Genomic DNA, 26605 nt, shown 5'->3' on the forward strand with positions numbered 1-26605 from the left:
GAAACTAGATCCTGCATGGCACAGCTAAGACCTGATACAGTCAAATAAATAACTAACTTTTTAAAAACCACAATAAGCACTACACACCTATCAACATGTCAAAAATCTGAAATGTAATAAACCACATGCCAACTTGAAGGTAAAGAAACTGGACCACACATATATTCCTGACAGGAGTGTAAAATAGGACAACCACCCTGGAAAATACTTTGTCAGTCTCCTCTAAAACTAACTATATATGTACCGTGTGTATGTGCTCAGACCCTGAGTCGTGTCTGACCCTTTACAACCCTCTGGACTGCAGCCCGCCAGGCTCCTCTGTCCATGAGATTCTCCAGGCAAGAATACTAGAGTGGGTAGCCATTTCCTCCTCCAGGGGACCTTCCCAACCCAGGGATCAAACCCATGTCCCCTACATTGCAGGCAGATTATTTATCTCTGAGATATCAGGAAAACCCTTTATGTATCATATGACTAGGAACTGCACTCCAGGTATTTATCACAGAAGTGAAAACTTATGTTCACCAAATACATATACAAGAAGGTTCTGAGCAGCTGCATGCCTAATAGGCAAAAGCTAGAAACAACCCAGATGTACTTCCATAGGTACATCCATACCATGGAACACTACTCAGCAGTGAAAAGGAATGAACAGCTGATACAATAACTTGGAAGAATTGCCAGGAAATTATGCTGAGTGAAAAAAGCCAATCCTCAAAGATTACATACTATAATGACTCCATTTATATATTTTTTTTTAGCAGTTTTAAATTTTTTTTTTTAATTTTAGTTTTTTATTTTTTAAATTTTAAAATCTTTAATTCTTACATGCATTCCCAAACATGAACCCCCCTCCCACCTCCCTCCCCACATTTATATTTTTTTTAATTGAAGTATAGTTGATTTACAATGTTGTGCTTCAGGTGTATAGCAAAGTGATTAAGCTACACACATACATATATGTATGTGTATTCTTTTTCAGATTATAAAAAATTTTATATTATAAAATATAAAATATTGAATATACTTCCCTTACTAATTGTTGTTTATATATTTTATATATAGTAGTATGTGTTAATTCCAAACTCCTACAAATTTATGCCCCCCTGCTTTGATAACCATAAATTTGTTTTCTATGTCTGTGAGTCTGTTTCTGTTTCATAAATAAGTTCATTTGTATCATCTTTTCTCGGAGAAGGCAATGGCACCCCACTCCAGTACTCTTGCCTGGAAAATCCCATGGATGGAGGAGCCTGGAAGGCTGTAGTCCATGGGGTCGCTGAAGGTCAGACACGACTAAGCGACGTCACTTTGACTTTTCACTTTCCTGCATTGGAGAAGGAAATGGCAACCCACTCTAGTGTTCTTGCCTGGAGAATCCCAGGGACGGGGGAGCCTGGTGGGCTGCCATCTATGGGGTCGCACAGAATTCCACATGTGATATATTTGCCTTTTTCTGTCTGATTTTACTTAGTATGATAATTTCTAGGTCCGTCCATGTTGCTGCAAATGGCATTATTTCATTCTTTTTTATGGTTGAATAATATTCGTGCGTGTGTGTTTATGGTTGAATATTCCTGTGTGTGTGTGTGTGTGTGTGTATACACTATATCATCTTTATCTGTTCATCTGTCAATGGTTGCTTCCATGCTTGTAAATAGTGCTGCTATGAACACTGGGGTATATGTATCTTTTTGAATTAAGAGTTTTCATCTTTTCCATATATATGCCCAGGACTGGGATTGCTAGATTGTATGATGACTCTAGTTTTAGTTTTTAAAGGGACCTTGATACTGTTCTCCACAGTGACTGCACCAATTTACATTCCCACCAACAGTACATGAGTGTTCCGTTTTCTCCACACCCTCTCCAGCATTTGTTATTTGTAGACTTTTTGATGATGGCATTCTGACTGGTGTGAGGTGATATTTCACTATAGTTTTGATTTGCATTTCTCTAACAATTAGTGAAATTGACCATCTTTTCGTGTTCCTTTTCCTGTGCCTCTTGGCCATCTGTATGTCCATCATGTAACATTTTGAATGGAGGTCAGAGCAGCTGTTGCCGGGGATGAGGGAAAGGAGGGAAGGGGGAAGGAAATGGGTATATCCAGGATTCCTAGAATTTGGAAGTTCATAGACAATTCCTATATAAAAAAAAAAATGGAGAAAATTTCCCAAAATACAAAATGCTCATATCCATAGACTCTACAACTCCATGTCTAGGAACTTACAGCCAGACTGACACAAGTGCAGAAAGATGTCTGAACAAAGATGATACACTGAACTACAGTGTATGTGTGAGGTCAAACGCTAAAGAGCCCCTAAATGTCCATCCAGAGGAGACTGTGAAATCAAGGCTGGTCTATCCCATCAGCAGAGAGCTCTGCTCATGTTATAAAGGAGGGACTGACAAGAGAAGCCTCCAAGATACACTGTTACATTTAAAAAAAAAGTACTATGATCTCGTTGGTGGAAAACTCCTACTATGAACACTGATACAAGCACAGACAAGTTCTGAAAGGCTACACAAGACACAGTTAAAATGACTGTCTATATACACGTATAACTGATTCACTTTGCTGAATAGCAGAAACACAACATTGTAAATCAACTATACTCCAGTTGTGTGTGTGTGTGCGTGCGCGCGTACTCAGTCATGTCCGACTCTTTTCGACCCTATGGACTGTAGCCCTCCAGGCTCCTCTGTCCACGGGATCTTCAGGCAAGAATGCTGGAGTGGGTTGCCATGCCATCCTCCTCCAGGGAATCTTCCTGACCCGGGGATCAAACCCACATCTCCTGCATCTTCCTGAATTGGCAGGCAGATTCTTTACCACTGAGCCACCTGGGAAACCCAATACTCCAATAAAAATTGTTTTTAAAAAAAAAGTGTTTCTGGACAGTGGCTGGACAGTTAGAGGGGGAGAGAGACTTTCTTTTCAATTTATTTTCTAATTTCATCATGATGTATCCTAAGCATCCAGAAGTGTGCCAGGCACATAAGGGGTGCTTAGTTTGCATTACTTAAAATGTGAAAATAAAAAAATTATTTTTATAATTTAAGAATATTTAAGAAATTTGAGGGAGGCAAATTGGAAAGACTGCCAACTTTTCATATAGCACAAGAAGGATGCTAAAACAGCAGTAGCAGCAACAGTTAGCATTTTGTTTTACGATTATCTCATTAAAAAATGGAATTTTTAATGAAGAAAAAGGGCAAGTTGCAGAATAAGAGATAATTCTTCGAATGTAGTAAGTTTCGTTTTATGAAAATCTTACTCATTTTTTTTTTCCTCACTTCACTGCAGAGTAGTGTTTGGGGGCGTTTTGTTTTATTTTTTAAAATCTTTGCCCCAGAGAGCTGCATGGAACTCCAGCAAGGTACCTGGTTAACAGAGGGGGAAGTTCAGGGGGAAGTGACCTTCCCAAGGTCACACAGGGATTGGTGAACTACAGACCCTCAGACATGGCAGGGAGCCAAGAGCTCGTCTTCTTTGACTCCCATCCCCAACTCTATACCTGAATCCTGCCCCACCCCCTAGCCCTCTCCCAGCCCCTATTCCGGGAGGACCTTTACCTGGCTGTTGATGTTATTGTTGTTTCCAAACACCAGCAAGCCCGCGATGAAGGCAGACACGAATGAGTGTGCCTGGTAGGTCTCACCCTGGATGTGGGACTGCAGGGCGCAGAGTCCCTTGTAGAAGAACACAAACCTGGCCAGGTTCCAGGAGTGGGTGTATGTGGCCTGCAGGATGGCACGCAGTTTCTCCCGGAGGCTGCATAGACACAGGGAGCCGCCGTGAGTGCAGGCCCTGCCACTCTGGGGGCATCCACCCACCTGGCATGCAAAACCAGCCCAGGCAAGGAGCCCACAGGCCAGCGCTCATTCAACCCCAGGCCTCTGCCCTCCATGCCCTTAGGGCTACTCCCTCCCTGGATACAGGCTTTGACTTCACGCCATCTCCTCGAAGAGGTCTTCCCTGACTACCCCACCACCTTCTTCAAGAGGTCTTCCCTGACTACCCCACATGTAAGAATGCCCATTGTATTCTGTTCCCTTATCCAACATTTCTTTTCCTTCAGAGCTCGTATCACCATCTGACATTTACATACTTGTTTATTATCTCCCCACACTCCCACCCCATCCCAGTGGAAGCTACCAGACAGTGGTATCTATACCTCACTCATTCATCCTCAGTGCCCAGAGCATGGCCTGGCACACAGCAGATGCTCAATACATTTGTTTCTGGAGTGAACATGTGAAGAAATGAATGAGCGAATGAGCGAGGACATACTATGTGCTGGATCTGAGGATATGATTCTGAGAAAAAACAGATCTGCTTGCTGCCCTCACAAGGTTTATGATCTAGTGGGAGAGGGAGTTATGAAATGAATAATCACAAAACAAAGGTCAAACTTTGACCCTGACAAGCAATGATGCCAGGATGTGAAGGATGAGGAGTCCATGAGGTCAAGAGGGGAGAGGAGTTGTACTGGGATCAACACGAGCAGAGGTCCTGAGGAGGGACAGAGAGTGGGGAGTAAAGGAACAAAGAGAGGTCATTAAGGCCTGAGCGGAAAATGTGTGAGGCAAAGGCTGTGAGGGATAGGTGGGACTATGGTAAGATGCATCTTAAAAAAAAAAATTCATTTATTTTTGGCTGGACTGGGTCTTCGTTGCTGCTCGAGGGCTTTATCTAGTTGCAGAGCCAGGGCTGCTCTCTAGTTGCAGTGGGTTCTCTTGTTGGGGAGCACGCACTCTAGGTGTATGGGCTCAGTAGTTCCCGCACGCAGACTTAGTTGCTCCAAGGCATGCGGAGTCTTCCCAGAGCAGGGACTGAACCCATGTCCCCCACACTGGCAGGCAAATTCTTAAAACACCGGGCCGCCAAGCAAGTCCTAAGCTTTGTCTTTATCTTGAGAGAAGTGAACTTTTAAGTAAGGCACGTGGTTTGACTTATCTTTTCACAATCACCAGGGGGTAGTGAGGAGAGCCAAGGAGAGGAACTGCGTGTGCTCTGGGAGACCAATTCAGGCCCAGCAACCGCATGCAGCCTCGAGGCCGGAGGAGGGCCTTGAAGTGTGTCAGCTGGGGCCTGGGAAGTCTGCCAGCTGGGGCCTGGGAAGTCTGCCAGGCGAGGGGGGACAGCTAGGAGTCAGCGAGGTCTCACCCCACAGGAACACGGGCCCACCACTGCCAGTTCTAAGGCAAGCTACATTTCCCACTTTCCAAGCGTAGGCACTAATACTGCCTTAATATGTCTCTAGAATCTGAACACTTCTCATCTCTATGCCACCATCAAGGTCTGGGCCACCAAAGTTGCTCAGCTGGATTATTGCCACTGCCTCCTACTTTACACCTATTTCTCCCCTTCACCCCTAGCAGCAAACACTTCACTTCCTCACTATTAAATTTAAGTCAAATAGTAGCATGTCCCTATACAGATTCTTACAACAATTTCCTGTTCCATTTAGAGGAAATGCCAGCGGGGTGGGAGGAAGGTTCAAGAGGGAGGAGAGATATATATGCGTATATCACACACATATATATACACACACACATGTTATATAGTATATGCTCAATAAACCTAAGTATATATACATACATATATATATTTATGGCTAATTAGCATTGTTGTGTGTCTGAAACCACCACAACATTGTAAAGCAATTATCTTCCAATTAAAAATTTAGAAAGTTAAACAAAAAAAAGAGGAAAAGCCAAACTCTTCTCTTTGACTAATCCTGAACAGGATGGGCCCCAGTTACCCCCATAATATTCCTCTGTTTGTTCTCTCCCCTGCAATCCCTGTGCTCCAGCCTCCTCAAACTCACCAGGTATGATCACCCCTCAGGGCCTTTGCACAGGCTGCTCCCTTGGTATGAAACACTCCTTCCCTTGTTACCCACGTGGCCAATTCTTCATTCTCCTTCAAGTCTCTACTTAAATGTCACTTTCTCAATGAGCCCTTCCCTATTTAGCTCTGCACCCTGCCCTTCCCCCAGCACTCTGTATCCCCTTTCCCTGCTCTACATTTTCTTTCCTACAGCCCATATAATATTCTAACATCCCACATACTTTTTTAATTTATTATGTTTAGTTTCTGCTACGCCTTGCTAAAATGTCAGCTGTACGAGGGAAGGGATCATTCTCTGTTTTATTCACTGCTGTATCCCCAGCACCTAAAGACAGTGTCTGGCACATATTAGATGCTCAATAAATATTTACTGAAGGAATGAATGAGTTTAATTAAAAATAATAATAATTTGGAGGACAAAAACTAAAACAAAAATAAATTTAAAAAGGAAAAATACATAAAGAAATCTTCACGACCTGGATTTGAGCAGCAGGCAGTCCGTGTATGATTCTTATAAACTCCAGGTGAAGCTAGATACATTAAAAACTAAAACACAAGGTGATTTCTGAGAAGCGCCTTGAGGGAAGTTATGGAAGATCTGAGAAAGGCCAAGAAGTTTGAACAAGGAAACAAAGTAGGTCATGGAGAGTTTTCCTGAGAAAGTGATCCTCAGAGAACTGGTATGGGTTGCTAGGAAGGAATAAAGATGGGGTAGAAGAGGAAAGGGGATTCCTGGTGTGTGTGTGTGGGTACTGCATGAGAAATGTAAAGAGGTGGAACCACCTGTTGCACATGAATGAATGGCAGTGAGTCTTGGTGCCAAGAGCTCCCCAGGGTGGGCGTTGGAGAGAAGAGGGAATGTCCCTGAGGTCAGACTGCAGGGGGCCTTGAATGCCACACCTGGAAGCTGGCTTCTCTGGACAACAGCAAGGAGCCAGGAGCTGGTGAATTTTCAAGATGGGTTAATAGAATCAGACTTGTACTCTAGGAGATGGTGGTGTGGGCAGGTTGGACCCAACCTGGAGGCTACTGCACCAGTAGTCCTGGCACAATCTTGCCCAGTTTGAGGGGTGTGCAGAGGGGACAGGTACCTGCCACTCCGGAAAAGAAAGGTCATGACCAGCGCGTGAGGGGCCCGGATTTTGGCTCCATAGCTGTAGAAACAAAAGAAAATGGTTATTAAGGTACCACTGCACCACTGTTTCTTTCTGAGCTCTCTCTTTGACTCCCTGTGCCCCCTCCTCCCCCTCCCTAATCCTAATATCATTTCAGGAGGGAATCTAACACTGGCTTTTGAGTTAGATCTGGGTTCCAAGTGGGTCATACAAAGTAAATAGTATCTGGTACCAAAGCCTTGCCCTGTTTTGCTCTATGCTGCTGCTGCTGCTGCTGCTAAGTCACTTCAGTTGTGTCCGATTCTGTGCGACCCCATAGACGGCAGCCCACCAGGCTCCCCCGTCCCTGGGATTCTCCAGGCAAGAACACTGGAGTGGGTTGCCATTTCCTTCTCCAATGCAGGAAAGTGAAAAGTCAAAGTAAAGTCACTCAGTCGTGTCCAACTCTCAGTGACCCCATGGACTGCAGCTTACCAGGCTCCTCCATCCATGGGATTTTCCAGGCAAGAGTACTGGAGTGGGGTGCCACTGTCTTCTCCAGTTTTGCTCTATAAACTTGGGTAAATCACTGAATGTCTCTGAGTCTCCCTTCTCCCTTCAGTAAAAAGTATTGCCTGTTTCAGAGTTGTTTCTGGCAGTTAAGGACCTAGCCACATGTAAAAGTTCCTCATTCAACCAGTACTAATGTCGCTACCTGTCTTTTTTTTCTTTATTGGACTTGCCCTCGCTCCACCAAGTTCTCCAGCTGTCTGGCCCTGACCTTTCCAGGCTACAAGGTCTAACAATCTTTGACAGTCTCCCTCAGACAATGGTCATGAGCCCTATATTGCGGTCATATGAGTATCTGTGAGGCTTGTTCCCTCCCCCCCCCACCAAAGTATTTATTTATGTCTGTATTCATTTTGGCTGCACTGGGTTGTAGTTGCGGCATGTGGAGTCTAGTTCCCAGACCAGGGGTCAAACCCAGGCCCGCTGCATTGGGAGCATGCAGTCTTAGCCACTGGACTGCTAGGCAGGTCCTTGTGAGGCTTGTTTGAAGCAGCAAAAGACTGGGAGCAAACCTGTGTCCATCCACAGGGGGCTACTAGGTAAACACATATCGGACCCATGGCAACCAGCGGAATACACAGAGCTGTACATGAACCAGGAAGCTCTAGGTATGCTGTAGGCTTGGTTAAAGCAAGGTGTGTAAACTTCTAAAAGGGTCTAACTTTTTATGCCTTTTGTGCATATGCTATCTAACTTTTTAAAAAATCAAATAAAAAGTGTGATCAACTGACAGCAGTGTTACTGTATGTGGTGGCCAGGCTGAACGGCTTATTTGCTCGCTGCCTAGCAGTGGGTGGGCAGGACCCTCCTCTGGCCCCCAGCAAGTTCTCTGCCCCGCCTTCTCCAAAGGCATGTCTTCTTACCCTGAATAAGGAGGCCGTTGGCCTCCTCCAGCTGGCCAAGGTGAATAGGACCCTGCCTTATACCTCAGACAGGAATGGAACAATGCCCCCAACTGCCTACATGTGCCTGGCCCCCTTCCCAAACTACTCAGACTCTGGTGGGAGCCAGTTACTGCCACCCACAAGATCTGTGTCCTGAAACATGGAATGCTCTGGATTAAAAAGAACTGAAAGGACATGACAGGGACTTCCCCAGTGGTCCAGTGATTAAGACTCTGTGCTTCCACTGCAGGAGGTGAAGTTTTGACCCCTGGGTGGAGAACTAAGATCACGTGCCACGTGGTGTGGCAAAAACAAAACAAAACAAAATTGTCATGACCGAGGAAACTTCAGAGCAGCTCTGAACACAGACCTTCAGTCCTCTTCCATATAAAAGAGAAATTAAATAAATAAAGGACCATGACAGATGCAGTATGATATCCTGGGAGATTCTTATCTACACTATCTTGCTATAGAGGACATTTAGGGGACAACTGGGACAATCTGTCTATTGACTAGACAGCAGTCAACATTACAGGATTATGATTAATTTCTTGTTTAGTTAAAAAAATTTTATACACCTACATTTTTGTTCTTTAAAAAAAATTTTTTTTTAATTTATTTTTGGCTGTCCTGAGTCTTTGTTGCTGCGTGGGCTTCTCATTGCAGCGGCTTCTCCTGTTGCAGAGCATGGGCTCTGGGGCATGTGGGCTCAGTAGTTACATTTCCTGGCTGTAGGGCACAGGCTCAATGGTTGCGGCTCAAGGGCTTAGTTATACCTCAACATGTGGGATCTTCCCGGACCAGGAATCGAACCTGTGTCTGCTGCATTGGCAGGTGGATTTGTTACCACTGAGCTATGAATTTTCCTCTCTGAGCCACAGTCTTCTCATCCAGAAAATGTGTACGATGGCAATTCCTCCTTTATACACTTATTCATTCAGTTAATATTTAAAAGCCTACTTATACTAAGGAACAAAACAGATAAAAATTTCTGTCCCCATGAAGCTCGTTTTCTAGTGAGAGACAAGAGTAGAAAATGCGTAAGTGAATACTTCAGTGTCAGGTGGTGATAAGGACTGCAGAGGAAAAGTCAGTAGGAAAGGAGGTGGAAGTTCAGAGATAGCCTCATTGAGGTGACAATCAGAAGCCTGAAGGTGAAGGAGGGAGCCAGGCAGACATCCATGCCACTATAACAATGATTACAGCACCCAACAGTTATATACATATCAGGCGCTATGCTGAGCATTTCACACATATTGACTCAATCCTCTCGACAGTATGATGAAAGTCAAAGTGTTCGTTGTTCAGTCTGTCCTCTGTCCATGGTATTATCCAGGCAACAATAATGAAGTGTGTTGCCATTTCCTTCTCCAGGGGATATTCCCAACCCAGGGATCGCACCTGGGTCTCCTGCATTGCAGGCAGATTCTTTACCTTCTGGGCCACCAGGAAAGCCTGACAGTAAGATATTGAGAGGGTAACAGGCAGGAAGGCCAGGGGTCTCCAAATGGAGGAAACAGACTTACAAGTGTCAGACATTTTTTATCTCTCTCTTAAGCGGCTGCTGCTGCTAAGTCACTTCAGTCCTATCCGACTCTGTGCGACCCCATAGACAGCCCACCAGGCTCCGCCGTCCCTGGGATTCTCCAGGCAAGAACACTGGAGTGGGTTGCCATTGCCTTCTCCAATGCATGAAAGTGAAAAGTGAAAGTGAGGTCGCTCAGTCGTGTCCGTGACTCTTCGAGACCCCATGGATTGTAGCCTACCAGGCTTTTCCATCCATGGGATTTTCCAGGCAAGAGTACCGGAGTGGGGTGCCATGGCCTTCTCCCTCTTATGCGGCAGGAGGAAACAACAAGTGTTAGATTTTTTTCCCCTTCTCTATACAAATTTAAAAAGAGGTTTCTTTTAAAATTCTGTGTTGCCATGACAACACCTGGTTCCACCAGAACTTAACTTTTCTCAAACCTTGATCTAACCAATCCGGTTTTTCTTATGGAAATGTTTGTCTTAAGCTATATTAATGAACTATGTATTTACCCTGGACTCTCTCCTAGAAAGAAATAGCAACCCACTCCAGTGTTCTTGCCTGGAGAATCCCAGGGACAGAGAGGAGCCTGGTAGGCTACAATCCATGGGATCGCTAAGAGTCGGAGATGACTGAGTGACTTCACTTTCACTTTTCACTTTCATGCCTTGGAGAAGGAAATGGCAACCCACTCCAGTGTTCTTGCCTGGAGAATCCCAGGAATGGGGGAGCTACTGAAGTGACTTAGCAGCAGCAGAAGCTCTCTTCCTAGGTTCTGAGTCTTAGATGGAACCGACTTGACAAACCAGTATGTTTTACTCAAGCAAATGTTCTCTTAAGCTATGTTAATGAGACTGTATTTGGTTAGAAACCTCCCTTTCAAGATTCATGTCAATCATTTTATGGCCCGGGACAACTCACCTTGTGCCAATGTTATCTCAAAATGCATATGGTGGGTGAGGGGCCTGGTGCCAGTCTCTGAGTTTTGAGACATTTCCTTTCTCTAATTAGCAGACTGCTAGTAGCTACATAACATCGAACAAGACTAGCAGGCGGGCACTCTTTCTGCTGATGTCTATGTCAGAAGCTTTCTCTAATTCTTTTATACTTTAATAAAACTTTATTACACAAAAGCTTGAGTGATCAAGCCTGTCACTGGCCCGGGATTGAATTCCTCTCCTCCGGAGGCCAAGAATCCTGGCGTCTTTCACAGCTCAGCAACAATCTTTCAATATAAGTACTATTATCAGCCCCATTTTATAAAAATTGAGGCTTAGAGAGCCTAAATGAGTTGTACAAGATCATGCAGGTAAGGGGCACCAGTACTCAAACTGAGGCGATCACATCCACACCACCATGTCATGCTACCACTAAAATGTCAACTCCAAGAACGTGCAGATTTTTGTTCCCTTTGTTTTTTGATGCTTCCCCAGTTCTGGCACTGTAGGCTCTCAATAAATGATAGCATTTATGCATAAAGTTTAAAGGAAACTGAGTTCCCCTCCTGATGCCAGCCAGAGGAAATGACCTCCTCTTCTGCAGGTTTGATGGCCAAATTGTAATCAGTTTGCTTGGCAAATACTTGGCAGCTTCAGTTACAATGGTCACACCTGCGGCTTATCAGAAAAAGACTTAGCAGTAGAATCTTACAAAAGGAAGAGAAGCGGGATGAAAGAAAGCCCAGGGCAGCTTAATGGGGGGAGCATAGAGAGGCAGAGCCGCAGGCTTGCTAGAAGGCAGAGTCCAGTTTACCACTGTGCAGATGGAGCCGCGGAAGCCAGACAGGCCCAAGGGCACACAGCAGCGGGAGGGGGAAAACTGGACCCAAATGAAGGGATACAGGGTCTGGCATGGGAAATAGTCAAGGCAATAGGGCCAGGCTGCAAAGCACGTAGTACCTAGAAACAGCGTAGTTAGAGCCCCGGCTCAGAAGGCGCACGGAACCCAAAATCCAGCGCCCACTGCGCCGACAGTGGACACCAAGACCTAGAGACACACTAGGACTACTCAAGGGCGCACAGCGCAGCGGCGCCGGTAGCAGAGCCCGCTTCTCCAACCCCACCAGACCGATCCTTCAGCCCCTGCCCAGCCCGAAGACCCCACTCACACTGCCCCGTTCCGGAAGCCCTTAAGCAGGGCCAGTGCTGCGTGGTAGCGGCGCTTGCGCAATAGTGCGTTGACCGCAAAGAGCAGAGTCCTCAGCTGCGGTGGGGCGGCCATAATGCAGGCGTCGCTGGGGGTGGTGGGCACGGAGCAGGACTCAGGTCCTGACGGACATGACTGACGGACTGAACTGAACTGAACAAGTAGGGCTGGAGCCGCCGGATGGTGCCGGACATTGCAGCCGCGTTTTTGAGCCCATAGGATGTGTCTGCTGTCACTCATACGAGCAGGGCCGATCACAGAGCTCACTTAACTCACCAGCGGAATGGGACGCAAGCACTCTCCCGAAGAGCGGTCTGATTGGAAGAGAGGGAAAGCTCGTAGCCAATTACAATGGGCTCCGTCCAATTCGACCACAAAAAGGTTAGAAACGTATTCCTGGATTTGTCCAATCAGAAAGCAATTTCCCTGGGACTTAGAAGAGGTGTGTCACCTGTGAGGGTGGAAGTTTTTTGAAAGAGGAGCCGCCCTGGGGATGGTGACACAGGGAGGAGCCAGGCCTTAACTCTACACAGGACGATTCTGGTTGGTAAACATGGACTACCGATCTTCTCAGACCAGAAACCACTTGGCACCTTCACCTTTTTGGTTTCCATATGTTCTTAAAAAACAAACATTTTCTCATGGTCCGCAGAAGACTGTATGATCTGGCCCCTGTTTTCCTCTCTAATCGTACACCTCCACTCTCCCTTTGTCCCTCTCAGTCACTTCTCTTCAGCGAAACTAGCCGCCTTGCTGTTCCTTGACCTTAACACTCCTGCCTGAGCGCTTTTGCCTTTCTTAATCTCCCTGTTTCCTATGCATCACCCCAAGTTCTTCCCATAGCTAACTCCTTCTCAACGTTCAGGCTTCAGCTCAAATGCGATCTCTTCAGAGGTCTTCCTAGATATCTCAGAACACTGAGGGTGACATTTGTGTATGATGTCACTGTGTGGATAATCACGATGGTGTGAGCACTCATCTAGAGCCAGACATCCTGCAATAGGAAGTCAAGTGGGCCTTAGAAAGCATCACTACGAACAAAGCTAGTGGAGGTGATGGAATTCCATTTGAGCTATTTCAAATCCTGAAAGATGATGATGTGAAGGTGCTGCACTCAATATGCCAGCAAATTTGGAAAACTCAGCAGTGGCCACAGGACTGGAAAAGGTCAGTTTTCATTCCAATCCCAAAGAAAGGCAATGCCAAAGAATGCTCAAACTACCGCACAATTGCACTCATCTCACACGATAGCAAAGTAATGCTCAAAATTCTCCAAGCCAGGCTTCAGCAATACGTGAACCGTGAACTCCCTGATGTTCAAGCTGGTTTTAGAAAAGGCATAGGAACCAGAGATCAAATTACCAACATCCGCTGGATCATGGAAAAAGCAAGAGAGTTCCAGAAAAACATCGATTTCTGCTTTATTGACTATGCCAAAGCCTTTGACTGTGTGGATCACAATAAACTGTGGACAATTCTGAAAGAGATGGGAATACCAGACCACCTGACCTGCCTCTTGAGAAATCTGTATGCAGGCCAGGAAGCAACAGTTAGAGCTGGACATGGAACAATAGACTGTTCCAAATAGGGAAAGGAGAACGTCAAGGCTGTATATTGTCACCCTGCTTATTTAACTTCTATGCAGAGTACATCATGAGAAACGCTGGACTGGAAGAAACACAAGCTGGAATCAAGATTGCTGGGAGAAGTATCAATAACGTCAGATATGCAGATGACACCACCCTTATGGCAGAAAGTGAAGAGGAACTAAAAAGCCTCTTGATGAAAGTGAAAGAGGAGAGTGAAAAAGTTGGCTTAAAGCTCAACATTCAGGAAACGAAGATCATGGCATCTGGTCCCATCACTTCACGGGAAACAGATGGGGAAACAGTAGAAACAGTGTCAGACTTTAGTTTGGGGGGCTCCAAAATCACTGCAGATGGTGACTGCAGCCATGAAATTAAAAGACGCTTACTCCTTGGAAGAAAAGTTATGACCAACCTAGACAGCATATTCAAAAGCAGAGACATTACTTTGCCAACTAAGGTCCATCTAGTCAAGGCTATGATTTTTCCAGTAGTCATGTATGGATGTGAGAGTTGGACTGTGAAGAAGGCTGAGCGCCGAAGAATTGATGCTTTTGAAGTGTGGTGTTGGAGAAGACTCTTGAGAGTCCCTTGGACTGCAAGGAGATCCAACCAATCCATTCTGAAGGAGATCAGCCCTGGGAATTCTTTGGAAGGACTGATGCTAAAGCTGAAACTCCAGTACTTTGGCCACCTCATGCAAAGAGCTGACTCACTGGAAAAGACCCTGATGCTGGGAGGGATTGAGGGCAGAAGAAGAAGGGGACGACAGAGGATGAGATGGCTGGACGGCATCACGGACTCGATGGGCATGAATCTGAGTGAACTCCGGGAGTGAGTTGGTGATGGACAGGGAGGCCTGGTGTGCTGCAGTTCATGGGGTCGCAAAGAGTCGGACACGATTGAGCGACTGAACTGAACTGAACTCACTGTGTAGAGATGTCATTGGATAGCAGTTACACACGGAGTAGTAGCTGTGACTTGTGAGGGTTTCCCCTGGTATATGGACCACCTAGTATTTATCTGTGACGTTATTGCCTAGGTCAGTGTCAGAAGACGATGTCAGAGGTGAGTGAGAAGGAACTATGCCGGCCCTATTTTACCATTGGGGTTTCTCCTGTGGGTCAGCAATAAAGAATCCGCCTGTAGAGCAGGAGACACAGGCAATGCAGGTTCGATCAGGGAATGGCAACCCATTCCAGTAATCTTGCTGGAAAAATCCCATGGACAGAGGAGCCTGGCAGGCTACAGCACACAGGGATGCAAAGAGTCAGACATGACTGAGCATGCATGTATGCATATTTTATCACTATGACTGGAGTTTCTTTTCGGATGACGGCGGGGATGGTGGGCTAATTTATTCAATTAATTTTCCCTCTGAAAATAGCAACATTGGATAAAATATTAACAAATATGCTCTGAGAAACACCAAATCTTAAAATCCTGGGGGAACTCCTAGGCCAATTATTAGGTGAAAGCTGGTAACCAGATATTTAACAGGAAGATTGGAATACTGGAGCACCAAAGCTATTATGACTTGAGGGGTTTTGCCAGTGTTGAACCTGTGGATTTCAGTTCTCTAGCCACATAGGGCAAGAGGGACAGAAGTAAAAGTCCAGGGCCTATCCAAAATGGGGAGCCTAACAGAAGAATCTCCTCACATTAGGCTTAAGGGTTTCACCCTTGTGTTTAATGTGATAGGAACCTGCTGCACATCCTACACCACTGACCCAAAGGGAGTTAAGAAAAGGTTCCCTTGATACTGAGCAGAACAGGTTTAATTTTTAATATTAATTATTTTCATTTATTTTGGCTGTGCCAGGCTTACTTGCAGCACACAGGATCGTCAGTCTTCATTGCAGCATGTGGAATCTTTTAGTGACTTGCAGGATCTTTAACAGTTGCAGCATGCAAACTCTTTAGTTGTGGCGTGTGGGAACTAGTTCCCCAAAGACTGGTCCCCCTACAAGAGGGGTGCAGAGTCTTAGCCACCAGAACACCAGAGAAGTCCCTGAGCAGAACAGTTGAAAGAAAAGGAGCAGGGAATATTTAAAAAACCCTTCTTCAGAGAGTTGAAAACATTGATGTGTACTTTTGTGTCCCAAGGAATAGAGTCTGGTAGCCCAAGAATTCTCAAGCCATGAACTGGGAACCCAGTTTGAAGTGATAACTGGATTGCCCCTAATGATCACTGGAAGTGATTGGTAATGCCCCCAAACCTTGGACGAAAGTAAATGGGAAGTCTTTCTGAAGAGGGCACATTTATCTTTGCCTTCAGGGAACCACCACAAATAATTTTTCAAGGTGACACCAGCACACAGTCAGAGAGAACCAGGAACCCAAGACTTCATGAAGAAAAAACAAATACAACATATGGGAGGAATAGATCAACACAGACGTCAGGTATTATAATTCACAGACAGGTTTTAAAAACTTTTCCACACAAGACTTAAAGTTAGACAATAGCTACAGCAAGCAGATAATTAATTTTTTTTTAAAAAGCGTAGAAAATTTGGAAAGGAACCAAACAGGACTTCTAGAATTATCACCTGCTACTCCCATGAAGAATCAGCCACTGATCTCTGACACATGGCCTGGCAACAGGAGATGCTATTTGATTGGCAAACTGGTTCAGCAAATAGGCCTTTCTCACAGAGACTAGGAAGTTTCTGCCATCAGGGAGCCTGGGGTAAAGAGTTGCCATATGAGGACACTTAATCATTGCCTGGTGACATTTTCTTGGTACATAACTCTGAGTTCATCAGGATTTGGTCTATGTCTTCACATTTGCCCTGTGAAATTGAACTTATTTATTTAGTGAGCACCTACAGGTTATTTGCTGTATGTCAGGAGTTATTTCCTAAGAGCTTTGTTAACCAATTCATTCTCATCTAATTACTGGAACTGAAACAGAGAAGCAAAGTAACTTGCTTAAAATGATTTAGCTAATAAATGATTGGAATCCAGCCCCTTACGCCATTTTTTTTATCTTACCTGCTGTATTAGTTTGCTAACAAAATACCATGAACTGGGTGATTTCAACAAGAGACATTTATTTTCTCACAAATTTGGAGGCTGCAAGTCCAAGATCAAGGTGTCTTTAGATTTCCTTTCTTTTGAGGCCTCTTTCCTTGATTGAATTCAGTATGCCAGCAAATTTGGAAAACTCAGCAGTGGCCACAGGACTGGAAAAGGTCAGTTTTCATTCCAATCCCAAAGAAAGGCAATGCCAAAGAATGTTCAAACTACCGCACAATTGCACTCATCTCACACGATAGCAAAGTAACGCTCAAAATTCCTGTTGAAGCCAGGGTTCAACAGTATGTGAACCATGCACTTCCAGATGTTCAAGCTGGATTTAGAAAAGGCAGAGGAACCAGAAATCGAATTGCGAACATTCACTGGTTCATCAAAAAAGCAAGGGAATTCCAAAAAAATATCTACTTCTGCTTTATTGATTATGCCAAAGCCTTTAACTGTGTGGATCACAACAAACTGTGGAAAATTCTTCAAGAGATGGGAATACCAGACCCCCTTACTCTTGAAAAATCTGTATGCAGGTCAAGAAGCAACAGTTAGAACCGGACACAGAACAGCAGACTGGTTCCAAATTGGGAAAGGAGTACATCAAAGCTGTATATTTTCACCCTGCTTATTTAACTTCTATGCAGAGTACATCATGCGAAATGCTGGGCTGGATGAAGCACAAGCTGGAATCAAGATTGCCAGGAGAAATATCAATAACCTCAAATATGCAGATGACAACATCCTTATGGCAGAAAGCGAAGAAGAACTAAAGAGCCTCTTGATGAAAGTGAAAGAGGAGAGTGAAAAACCTGGCTTAAAATGCAACATCCTAAAGACTAGGATCATGGCATCCAGTCCCATCACTTCATGGCAAACAGATGGGGAAACAATGGAAACAGTGAGAGACTTTATTTGGGGGCTCCCAAATCACTGCAGATGGTGACTGCCGCCATGAAATTAAAAGACATTGCTCCTTGGAAGAAAAGCTATGACAACCTAGACAGCATATTAAAAAGCATAGACATTACATTGCTGACAAAGGTCTGTCTAGTCATAGCTATGGTTTTTCCAGTAGTCATGTATGGATGTGAGAGTTGGACTATAAAGAGAGCTGAGCACAGAAGAATTGATGCTTTTGAACGGTGGTGTTGGAGAAGACTCTTGAGAGTCCCTGGGACTTCAAGGAGATCAAAGCAGTCAATCCTAAAGGAAATCAGTCCTGAATATTCATTGGAAGGACTGATGCTGAAGCTGAAACTCCAATACTTTGGCCATCTTTTCCAACCAACTCGTTGAAAAAGACCCTGATGCTGGGAAAGATTGAAGGCAGGAGAAGAAGGCAGCGACAGAGGATGAGATAGTTGGATGACATTGCCAACTTGATGGACATGAGCTTGAGCAAGCTTCAGGAGTTGGTGATGCACAGGGAAGCCTGGCGTGCTGCAGTCCATGAGATTGCAAAGAGCTGGACTGAGTGACTGAACTGAACTTACAGATGGTTGCCTTCTTACTGTTGTCACTTAGTCTTTGTATGCTGAGACACACAAAACTCCTCTTCTTTTAAGGACATCAGTCATATTGGATTAGGGTTCACCTAAATGACCTGTGCATACTTAGTCACTAAGTTATGTTCTCACTTAACCTTAATTACCTCTTCAAAAGCCCTATTTTCAAACAGACTATGTAGTAGGGATTAAGATATCAACATTTGAATTGGGGTGGGGAAACAGTTCATGCTGTAACAACCACCATGCTTAGCTGTCTCTTAATTATACCAGGAAACCTAACATGATGTCAGTATCAAGCTTTGCTTTGTGTGTCCTTAGTTCCTTCCCCTTAAGTCTGGGAGTCTGGTTTAAGCTGCTCGTGATTTCTCCCCTCACTGTGGAGAAGTTATCTTTTCTGGGGTGGCTGGTGCACTTAGTGTGGAAGGGAATACTGGACATTTCCCCGACTCTTCCTCCTCCCTGCTTGGCTCCATCCCTGGAATAGCTATGTTACATAGCTCAGGAGTCTCTGAACTGTGACCGGATTCAGTTCAGTGGTAACCTGCTGGCCCTAAGGGAAGGTGACATAGGATTGATAGATTTTGGTGGAAGAAGAGATGGAGGTGAGTGAGAAGTTTGAAGCAGGGGGAAGCCTGACTGGAGAGCCTGCTGGAAGTAGGGTTCTATGTCCATGAACGCTCATTCAGTTGTTCCATCAGTCAAGTAGTCAGTCAACAAGCATTTCCCAGGTTGCCTCTATCCCAAGCTTTGATGTTTGCCTCCATCCACCTGGAAGGATGAAGCATTCTGCTCAGAGGGCTCCCTGTTGAGGAGATACAGAAAAGGGGAACTTCCAGTGGCTGAAGAATATCACAAGATGGGGTAGGGGTAGAGAATAGCACTTTAGTAAGAGAGCACTGCATGTGCAAAGGCCTGAAGAGCAGATAAAAATGTGTATATGCACCTAGATGTATCAAAAATACAGTCCTTCCTTGACTTGCAGTGGGGTTGTTGTTGTTAAGTCACTCTGTCATGTCCAACTCTTTGCCACCTCATGGACTACAGCACACCAGGTTTTCCTGTCCTTCACCATCTCCCAGAGTTTGCTCAAACTCATGTCCGTTGTGTTGGTGATGCCATCCAACCATCTCATCTTCTGTCATCCCCTCTCCTCCTGCCTTCAGTGTTTGCAGCATCGGGATCTTTTCCAGTGGGTCGGCTCTACAATGGGGTTATGTCCAGATAAACCCACTGATGGTGAAAATATCATTAAGTTGAAAATACACCTAACGTAATGAATAGGTAGGCATAGCCTACCTTAAACATTCTCAGAACACTTATATGGAATGTTTGTAAGTACATTGACTGTTCAGCCTTTTGATTGCACAGTTGACTGGGACCTGTGGCTTGCTACTGCTGCCCAGCATCGTAACAGATTGCTAGCTTGGGAAAAGATCAAAATTCAAAGCTTTTCTACTGAATACATATCACTTTCACACCATTATAAAGTTGAAAAATCATAAACTGAACCACTGCAGGTCAGGGACTGTCTGTACATGAGAAATATCTAAGGTCTATATTAGAGGAATCATTTAATCCATCACCATACCCTCTGAATTAAAACCCCAAACCTCTGAAACAGTGTCTGATCCAGAGTAAGGGATGAATAAATATGTAATAATAGACATCATTACTGAAAAGGAGGGGGAAAAGACTTAGAGAATTTCCTGGAGGACATTTGATGAAGAACAGCTCAGTATCCTATATGAAGACCAGAGCTCTTCATGGTTATATTTCTGCAAAACCAGTGATGTACTATGTAAAGTAAAAGCAGTAACCAATGTAAAAAAAGTATCATAAATTATTTTCTCTTTCTACTCAAGAGACTTCAATCAAAGCCCACACCTCTATACTTAATGAGAATATATCTGGATGTTAGGCCTTTAGCAGTTGCAAAGTTTTCACAAGTAACCTAATATAATTCTAAGACACATCATTTTGACTTATAATTGAATTAGTGAGAGCATTACAGCCAGAGAAATAAATTATAGTGTATCCCTTAAAAAAAAAAAAAACCCACAACCTCACAGCGACCCTCTCCATCTAGTCAACCTCATCCTCCTGTATCCATGTATCATTTATCATCCTCATTTCCCCCTTTATAGTCCTTGCCTTCCTTTCATTTTGGCCTCACTGCCTTTGCACTTGCACAAGATGCTAAAGTTAATAAGCTCTGCCTTTTTGTTCCCTTTTCTCCATCTGACTCCGTCTCATTTCTCAGGTTCACCTCCCCAGGGAGGCCTTCCCTGACCACTCTGTCTAAAGTTGCTTCCCCTCATCCCAGGAAAAAAAATATTTTTTTTTCTGGGAGACAGACAGACATGTCTCTGTCTCTCTGTTGACTCCATGAAGGCAAGGATTTTGGTCTTTTCATTTATGGTTGTGTCCCTAGCATCTAGAACAGTGTCTCGTCTACAAAAGGTCCTCAATGCTAATTTTTTTTTTTTTGCCTTGTGGCATGTGGGATCTTAGTTCCTAGACCAGGAATCGAACCGAAGCCCCCTGCATTGGAAGCATGGAGTTTCAACCACTGGACCATCAGGGAAATCCCTCAATACATATTTTTAAGCTAATTACATGAATGTGAATGTATTAATTCATTACTTGAATAATTTAAAAAAGAAAAAACAAACAGTTATATTGAGAAACTCGTTGAGGAGAGATGATAAGGATCTGTGGCCATTGGATCAAGGGAATGTTAAAAGAAGATGGGGATAAGGGAAGCCTGGCTTACTTTTGCCAGAGAGGCAATGAGAACAGGGGTTTAGGGCTTAAGGTGGCCCTGGGTCTCTAAGGTTCCCAGGAAAAGAGGAGGGGCAAGAAGTCTCTGTGGGGACAGTTGCTCAGAGCCAGTTGTGCAAGGAGGAAATAGGATGGGGAAGGGTGCTAGTGGTGGTGGGTGGGGAGCAGCATTCAGAACGGGATGAGACGTGCATGGCAGACATGGGCCTTTAGACAGAGGGTCTTTGAGGTAGTTTATCAGGAGCAGTGAAACAATGTCCTATGACAGTGGTGCTTTGAACAGACTGTATATTTTTAATTTTAGGAGTTATATATTTAGTGATGAAGGCGAAAGAGAAGCGCGAAAAAGCTGCCTTACAACTCAACATTCATAAAACTAAGATCATGGCATCCAGTCCCATCACCGTGCATCGTGACAGCAGCCATGAAATTAAAAGACGCTTGCTCCTTGGAAGGAAAGCTATGACAAACCCAGACAGCATATTAAAAAGCAGAGACTACTTTGCTGACAAAGGTCCATCTGGTCAAAGCTTTGGTTTTTCCAGTAGTCATGTATAGATATGAGAGTTGGAACATAAAAAAGGCTGAGCACTGAAGAACTAATGCTATCGAACTGTGGCGTTGGAGAAGACTCTTGAGAGTCCCTTGAACTGCAAGGAGATCAAACCAATCCTAGAGGAGATCAACCCTGAATATTCACTGGAAGGATTGATACTGAAGCTGAAGCTTCTATACTTTGGCCACCTGATGTGAAGAGCTGACACATTGGAAAAGACCCTGAACCTGGGAAAGACTGAGGGCAGGAGAAGAAGGGGGTGACAGAGGATGAGATGGTTGGATGGCATCACTGACTCAATGGACATGAGTTGAGCAAACTCCAAGAGACGGTGAAGGACAGGGAAGTCTGGCATGCTGCAGTCCATGGGGTCACAAAGAATCAGACATGACTTAGCGACAACAACAACAATATTTAGTGAATATAAGAAAATGAAAACTGTGATTTTTGTGATGATTGCTTTGGATGAGGCTAACATAGGTATTTAAGAAAAAACAAGGAGAATGTTTAGAGTCAAATCTATGGTAGTCCACTTGTAGGAACACATGACTATGTTCATGGGAGAGATCATTTTTTAAATTAATTTTCGGCTGCTCTGGGGCTTCGTTGCCATGTGCGGGCTCTCTGCAGTTGCAGTGAACGGGGATTACTCTCTACTTGTCCCTCGAGGGCTTCTCATTGTGGTGTCTTGTTGCGCAGCACAGGCTCTAGAGGAGGGGGCTCAGTAGCTGTGGCTCACAGGCTCCAGAGCACAGGCTCAGCAATTGTGGCGTAGGGTCTTAGTTGCTCCTTGGTATGTAGAATCTTCCTAAACCAGGGAATGAACCTGTGTTCCCCTCATTGGCAGGTGGATTCTTAACCTCTAGACCACCAGGGAAATCCCATGGGAGAGAGATCATGATTCTTGGCCACCTCCATGGTTCCCCTCTCCCTCCCAAGCACACCCCATCTCTTCCTTGTGACCCAAGTGTACATCTTTGAAACATCACACCTTGTAATTAAACAATCTTTTAAAAGATTTAATGTCTGTTTGCACCCCCTCCACCAACTTCAAGGGAAAGAACCACTGTATTCCCAGAGCTATTATAGAACTTCAGTTCAGTTCAGTTCAGTTGCTCAGTCGTGTCTAACTCTTTGCCACCCCATGGACTGCAGCACGCCAGGCCTCCCTGTCCATCACCAACTCCGGGAGTTTACCCAAACTATGTCCATTGAGTCCGTGATGGCATCCAACCATCTCATCCTCTGTTGTCCCCTTCTTCTCCTGCCTTCAATCTTTCCCAGCATCAGTCTTTTCCAATGAGTCAGTTCTTTGCATCAGGTGGCCAAAGTATTGGAGAACTTGTTACATAGTAAGTCTCCAAGGAGGGGCTGATGGAACATAAAGGAAGATGAGAGAGAGGTCTGTGTGTGATGGGGGATCCAAAGGAGGCAGGAGGATCCTTGGGAGACCAGGATGGGTTTCCTGTGAGGTTGGGCTGGGAGGGTTGCTGAGGTGGGTATTGGGGGTTTATATAACAAAAATGGGGTCCTCCAGAGGCAGGGATGGAGGCCCATGTGAAAAGGAAATGGAGGTTCCCAAAAAGTGGAAGCGGGGGGGTTATGTATCAGCCAAGGGGAATCTCTCAGATGATGGGGGATTAAGACCAGGCAGAGAGGAGATTCACGTGGGGAGAGGCCAGTGGCTTCCAACACGTAGAGATGGTGGTTAGTGTGGGAGGGGGAATGAGAAGTCTACGACAAGGGAAGGGACTCCATGTTGCACAGCTGGGCAGTAGTTCTGTATTAGGTGGAGATGGGAGTCCTTGCAACCAAGTTGGGTGGTCCAGATGGGATAAGAATAGGGGTTGGTGTTGCAGAGGTGGGGATACTGTGTACTACGAAAGTGTTCGGTCCATGTTGCAGAGTTGTGAGGTGGCAGGCGGTGGGACAGAGGTCTGTGTCACGAGAGCTGGGAGTCAGTCCGGTGGGGGGGAAGGGGTGCAGAAAACAAGGTTTGGTGGTGCCTCTCTGCGCCAGAGATGGGATTGGGGGGATCAAGTGAGGCCGGGATAGGAGCCCATGTGCACCGCTGTGAGGGTCATCAAGGCGGGGCTGGGAGAGTCCTGGTATCCCGGAGGTCCCACGGGTCATTCCCGGCTTTCGGGGGTGGTGAGGGGCTCGGCGGCGGCTCCCGGGCGCCCCCTGGCGGATCCGATCCCGCCGCCGCCGCTCCCACAATGCTTGCGTAGCCCGGCTTCGGGCTTCAGCAGCAGCGGCAGCTCCAAAATGGCGCAGACTATCTTCGAGGCCCTGGAGGGTGAGCGGCGGCGGGGCCGGGGGAGGCGGCTGTTCCGCGTTGTGCCCCCTCCCGCCGCGAACCCGCCGCGCCGGGCTCAGGGCGCGTGGCGGCCGCGGGGCGGAGGGCATCGGGACCGGAACAGCCGCGGAGCGGGAGGGGCATGGACGGGAACAGCCGCGGGAGCCGAGGCCCGGCGGGGGTGGGGGACCGCGGGGCCTGAACAGCTGCGGAGTTGAGGCTCAGTGGTGGTGGGGGGCGTCTCGGGAACGGAACAGCCGCGGGAGCCGGGGCCCAGCGGAGTGGGGGGCCACGGGACAAGAACAGCGGGAGAGGGAAGGCCCCGGCGGGGGCGAGCACCGAGACCGGAACAGCCGGGGAGGGCTGGCGCCGCGGGGAGGGGCGTCCCGGGCCGGAACAGCCGCAGCCGCCAGGGCCCCGGGCGGGCGCGCGAGCTGGGCGCGGGGAGCAGTGTCCTGGAGAGAACAGCCGGGGGTGGGGTGCGAGCAGGCTTGGAACTGCGGGGTGAGCTAGGCTGCCCGGCGGATGCGAGGCTTGGGAAGGGCTGCACCCAGTGGGAAAATGGTGGGGATTTTCCAGGCAAGAATACTGGAGTGCGTTACTAATACCCTTCTCCAGGGGATCTTCCCCACCCAGGGATCTAATCTGGCTTGCCCACATTGTGGGCAGATTCTTTACCCACTGAGCCATTAGGGAAGCCCCTGAAGAGCCTGCGTTGAGCACCAGCTGTGTGCTTTGTGCTTTGGCATAGTGTCTCTAATTCGGACAGGAAAGGATTGATGCCACCCAAAAGCAGCAAACAAACACTGGATGCCTGCTTTGTGTACTTTTCTGGGGTGCATGGTCTTAAAAACCCAGATCAAGAAAGGATGGATGCCAACGGTGTGGTTGACCGGGCTACTGAGTTCCCAGACCCAAACCAGCAAACACGGCACCTGCTGGTTATCCTGTGCTCTGTCAGATCCTAGCACGTGAATGGCCCTCAGGCTCTGGGAATTGTGAGCTTTGGAGCCAGGCAAAGGCAGAGGTCTCAGACCATAAAGAATCCACTTGCAATGCAGGAGGCTTGGGTTCAGTCCCTAGGCTGGGAAGATCCCCTGGAGGAAAACATGGCAACGCATTCCGGTATTCTTGCTTGGATACTCCCCATGGACAGAGGAGCCTTGGCGGGCTACCGTCCATGGGGTTGCAAAGAATCAGACACGACTGAGCGACTCCACACAGCACAAAGGTAAAGGACCTCCATGTGCACTTGCTGGGAGCTGGAAAGGATGTCTTGGGGAACTCAGAGCCGGGCAGAGTTGATGCAGGGGCGATACAGATCCAAGAATGCTCTTAGAGGAATGAGATGAGCACACACATAATCAGAGCGCAAACTGAAAGTAGGCTGGATTCGTGGTGTGTGGCTGAGGCTTTGAGCCCTACAGCTCCTCAGGAAGTCTCGGTTGCGTGTCTTTTAACTTTTGGAGGATCAGAATTCTTTCCTAGAAACCTCCCTAAAGGTTCAGTTTTAGGAATACTCATTGGTGAGGGACCCAGAAATTATATAATTATAGAAAAGGTAATCAGTAAAAGAGGACAACCTCAGCTGGCCTTCAGTGCTGTGATGGGAGGGCAAGTCAGTGGATGAGAGGCCAGTAGGATGAGGTGAGGTCTACTTCCTCTCTAGGTTCAGGGACTCCCTCAGTGTTTGAATTTTCACTGCAAGAATGTGTGTATTTTTGTGTGTGTTTTTTAAAAAATAATTTTGCTTTTGCCTTTGTTATACTTTATCTTTGCGCTGGGTCTTTGTTGCTGCACAGGCTTTCTCCCGTTGCAGCAAGCAGGGGCTACTCGAGCTGTGGAGCCCGTGCTTCTCGTGGCCGTGGCTGCTCCTGTTGCAGAGCACAGGCTCTAGGGTGTTCAGGCTTCAGTAGTTGCAGCTCTAGGGCTCAGTAGCTGTGGCTTACCAACTTAGCTGCTCCAGAGCATGTGGAATCTTCCCGGACCAGGGGTTGAACCTGTGTCCCCTGCACTGGCAGGTGGATTCTTAACTGCTGGACCACCAGGGAAGTCCTGTTCGTGTCTGTGTACTGAGTAATGAAGAAAGGAAAGGAAAAATCAGTTCCTCGGACTGTGTGATCATGCTGGGGTTGGAGAAGGGCAGCAGAACTGTGGGGATCCAGGGGTGACCCAGGCAGTGGGAACTGCATTTCCAAAAAGCCTTGGAGTAAGAGAGGTCTGGGGTTCACAGAAGTTCATGTGAGCAGCTAAAGATGATGTTTGTGAACTTTATCTTGGCATCAGTGTGGAGCTAAGAAGGAGTTTTCAGCAGTGGGGCTGCACAAGCTAATGTATGTTTTATGAAGTTCACCCTGGCTGCCCTGAGAACCGACAGGAGGGGCCAGAGTGGCAGCAGGGAGCTGAGACCACTGTGGCCGTCCTGCTGAGAACTAATGGTGGCCTGGGCCCCGAGGACAGCTCGGGGGATGGAGAGAAAGTGGATCTGAGAGATCTTTGGGAGACAGACTAGGCTAGACTTCCTGAAGGGCTAGAAATCAAGGTGGGAAGGGAGATAGGTTAAGGAAAGAATCAGGGGTTGTCTCAGGGGCTTTGACAGGGTGGGCAGTGGCACCCTATTCTTACTGATGAGAATTACTAGGAGAGGAACAGACTTAGGGGTGAGGAACCACACATTTAGTTTGAGTTTTAGATTTGTTGTTCTTCAGTTGCTAAGTTGTGTTGGAGCTTCAGCATCAGTCCTTCCAATGAATATTCAAGGTTGATT

The 26605-nt window shown here is 46.3% G+C and overlaps 2 protein-coding genes across 8 annotated transcripts in view; one reads left to right on the forward strand and one right to left on the reverse strand.

Moving 5' to 3' along the window:
• The window catches only part of PXMP4 (peroxisomal membrane protein 4), a 14743-nt gene extending 2184 nt beyond the window's left edge, over positions 1–12559 (reverse strand). The window contains exons 1-3 of the mRNA XM_069548330.1: positions 12044–12559; positions 6952–7014; positions 3580–3778 (exon numbers count right to left, since the gene is read on the reverse strand). Of these exons, the coding sequence (XP_069404431.1) occupies positions 3580–3778; positions 6952–7014; positions 12044–12321 (540 nt within the window). The 5' untranslated portion in view covers positions 12322–12559. The remainder of the gene's footprint in view (positions 1–3579; positions 3779–6951; positions 7015–12043) is intronic.
• An 11175-nt stretch (positions 12560–23734) lies between these two features.
• ZNF341 (zinc finger protein 341) overlaps positions 23735–26605 on the forward strand; it is a 40559-nt gene continuing 37688 nt past the window's right edge. For 2 of the 7 annotated variants that reach the window (XM_069548337.1, XM_069548340.1), the window contains exon 1: positions 23755–23838. Coding sequence is in view for 2 of the 7 variants with exons in the window: in XM_069548335.1 (XP_069404436.1) it covers positions 23808–23838 (31 nt within the window). In the remaining 5 variants the exon portion in view is untranslated. Of the gene's footprint in view, positions 23839–24116; positions 25070–26605 lie in introns of those variants that run through there. The other 5 variants (XM_069548335.1, XM_069548331.1, XM_069548333.1 and 2 more) reach the window with 5 other exon arrangements.

The sequence above is a fragment of the Ovis canadensis genome, chromosome 13, assembly GCF_042477335.2.
Source record: "Ovis canadensis isolate MfBH-ARS-UI-01 breed Bighorn chromosome 13, ARS-UI_OviCan_v2, whole genome shotgun sequence".
In the NCBI taxonomy this organism is placed as follows: Eukaryota; Metazoa; Chordata; class Mammalia; order Artiodactyla; family Bovidae; genus Ovis; species Ovis canadensis.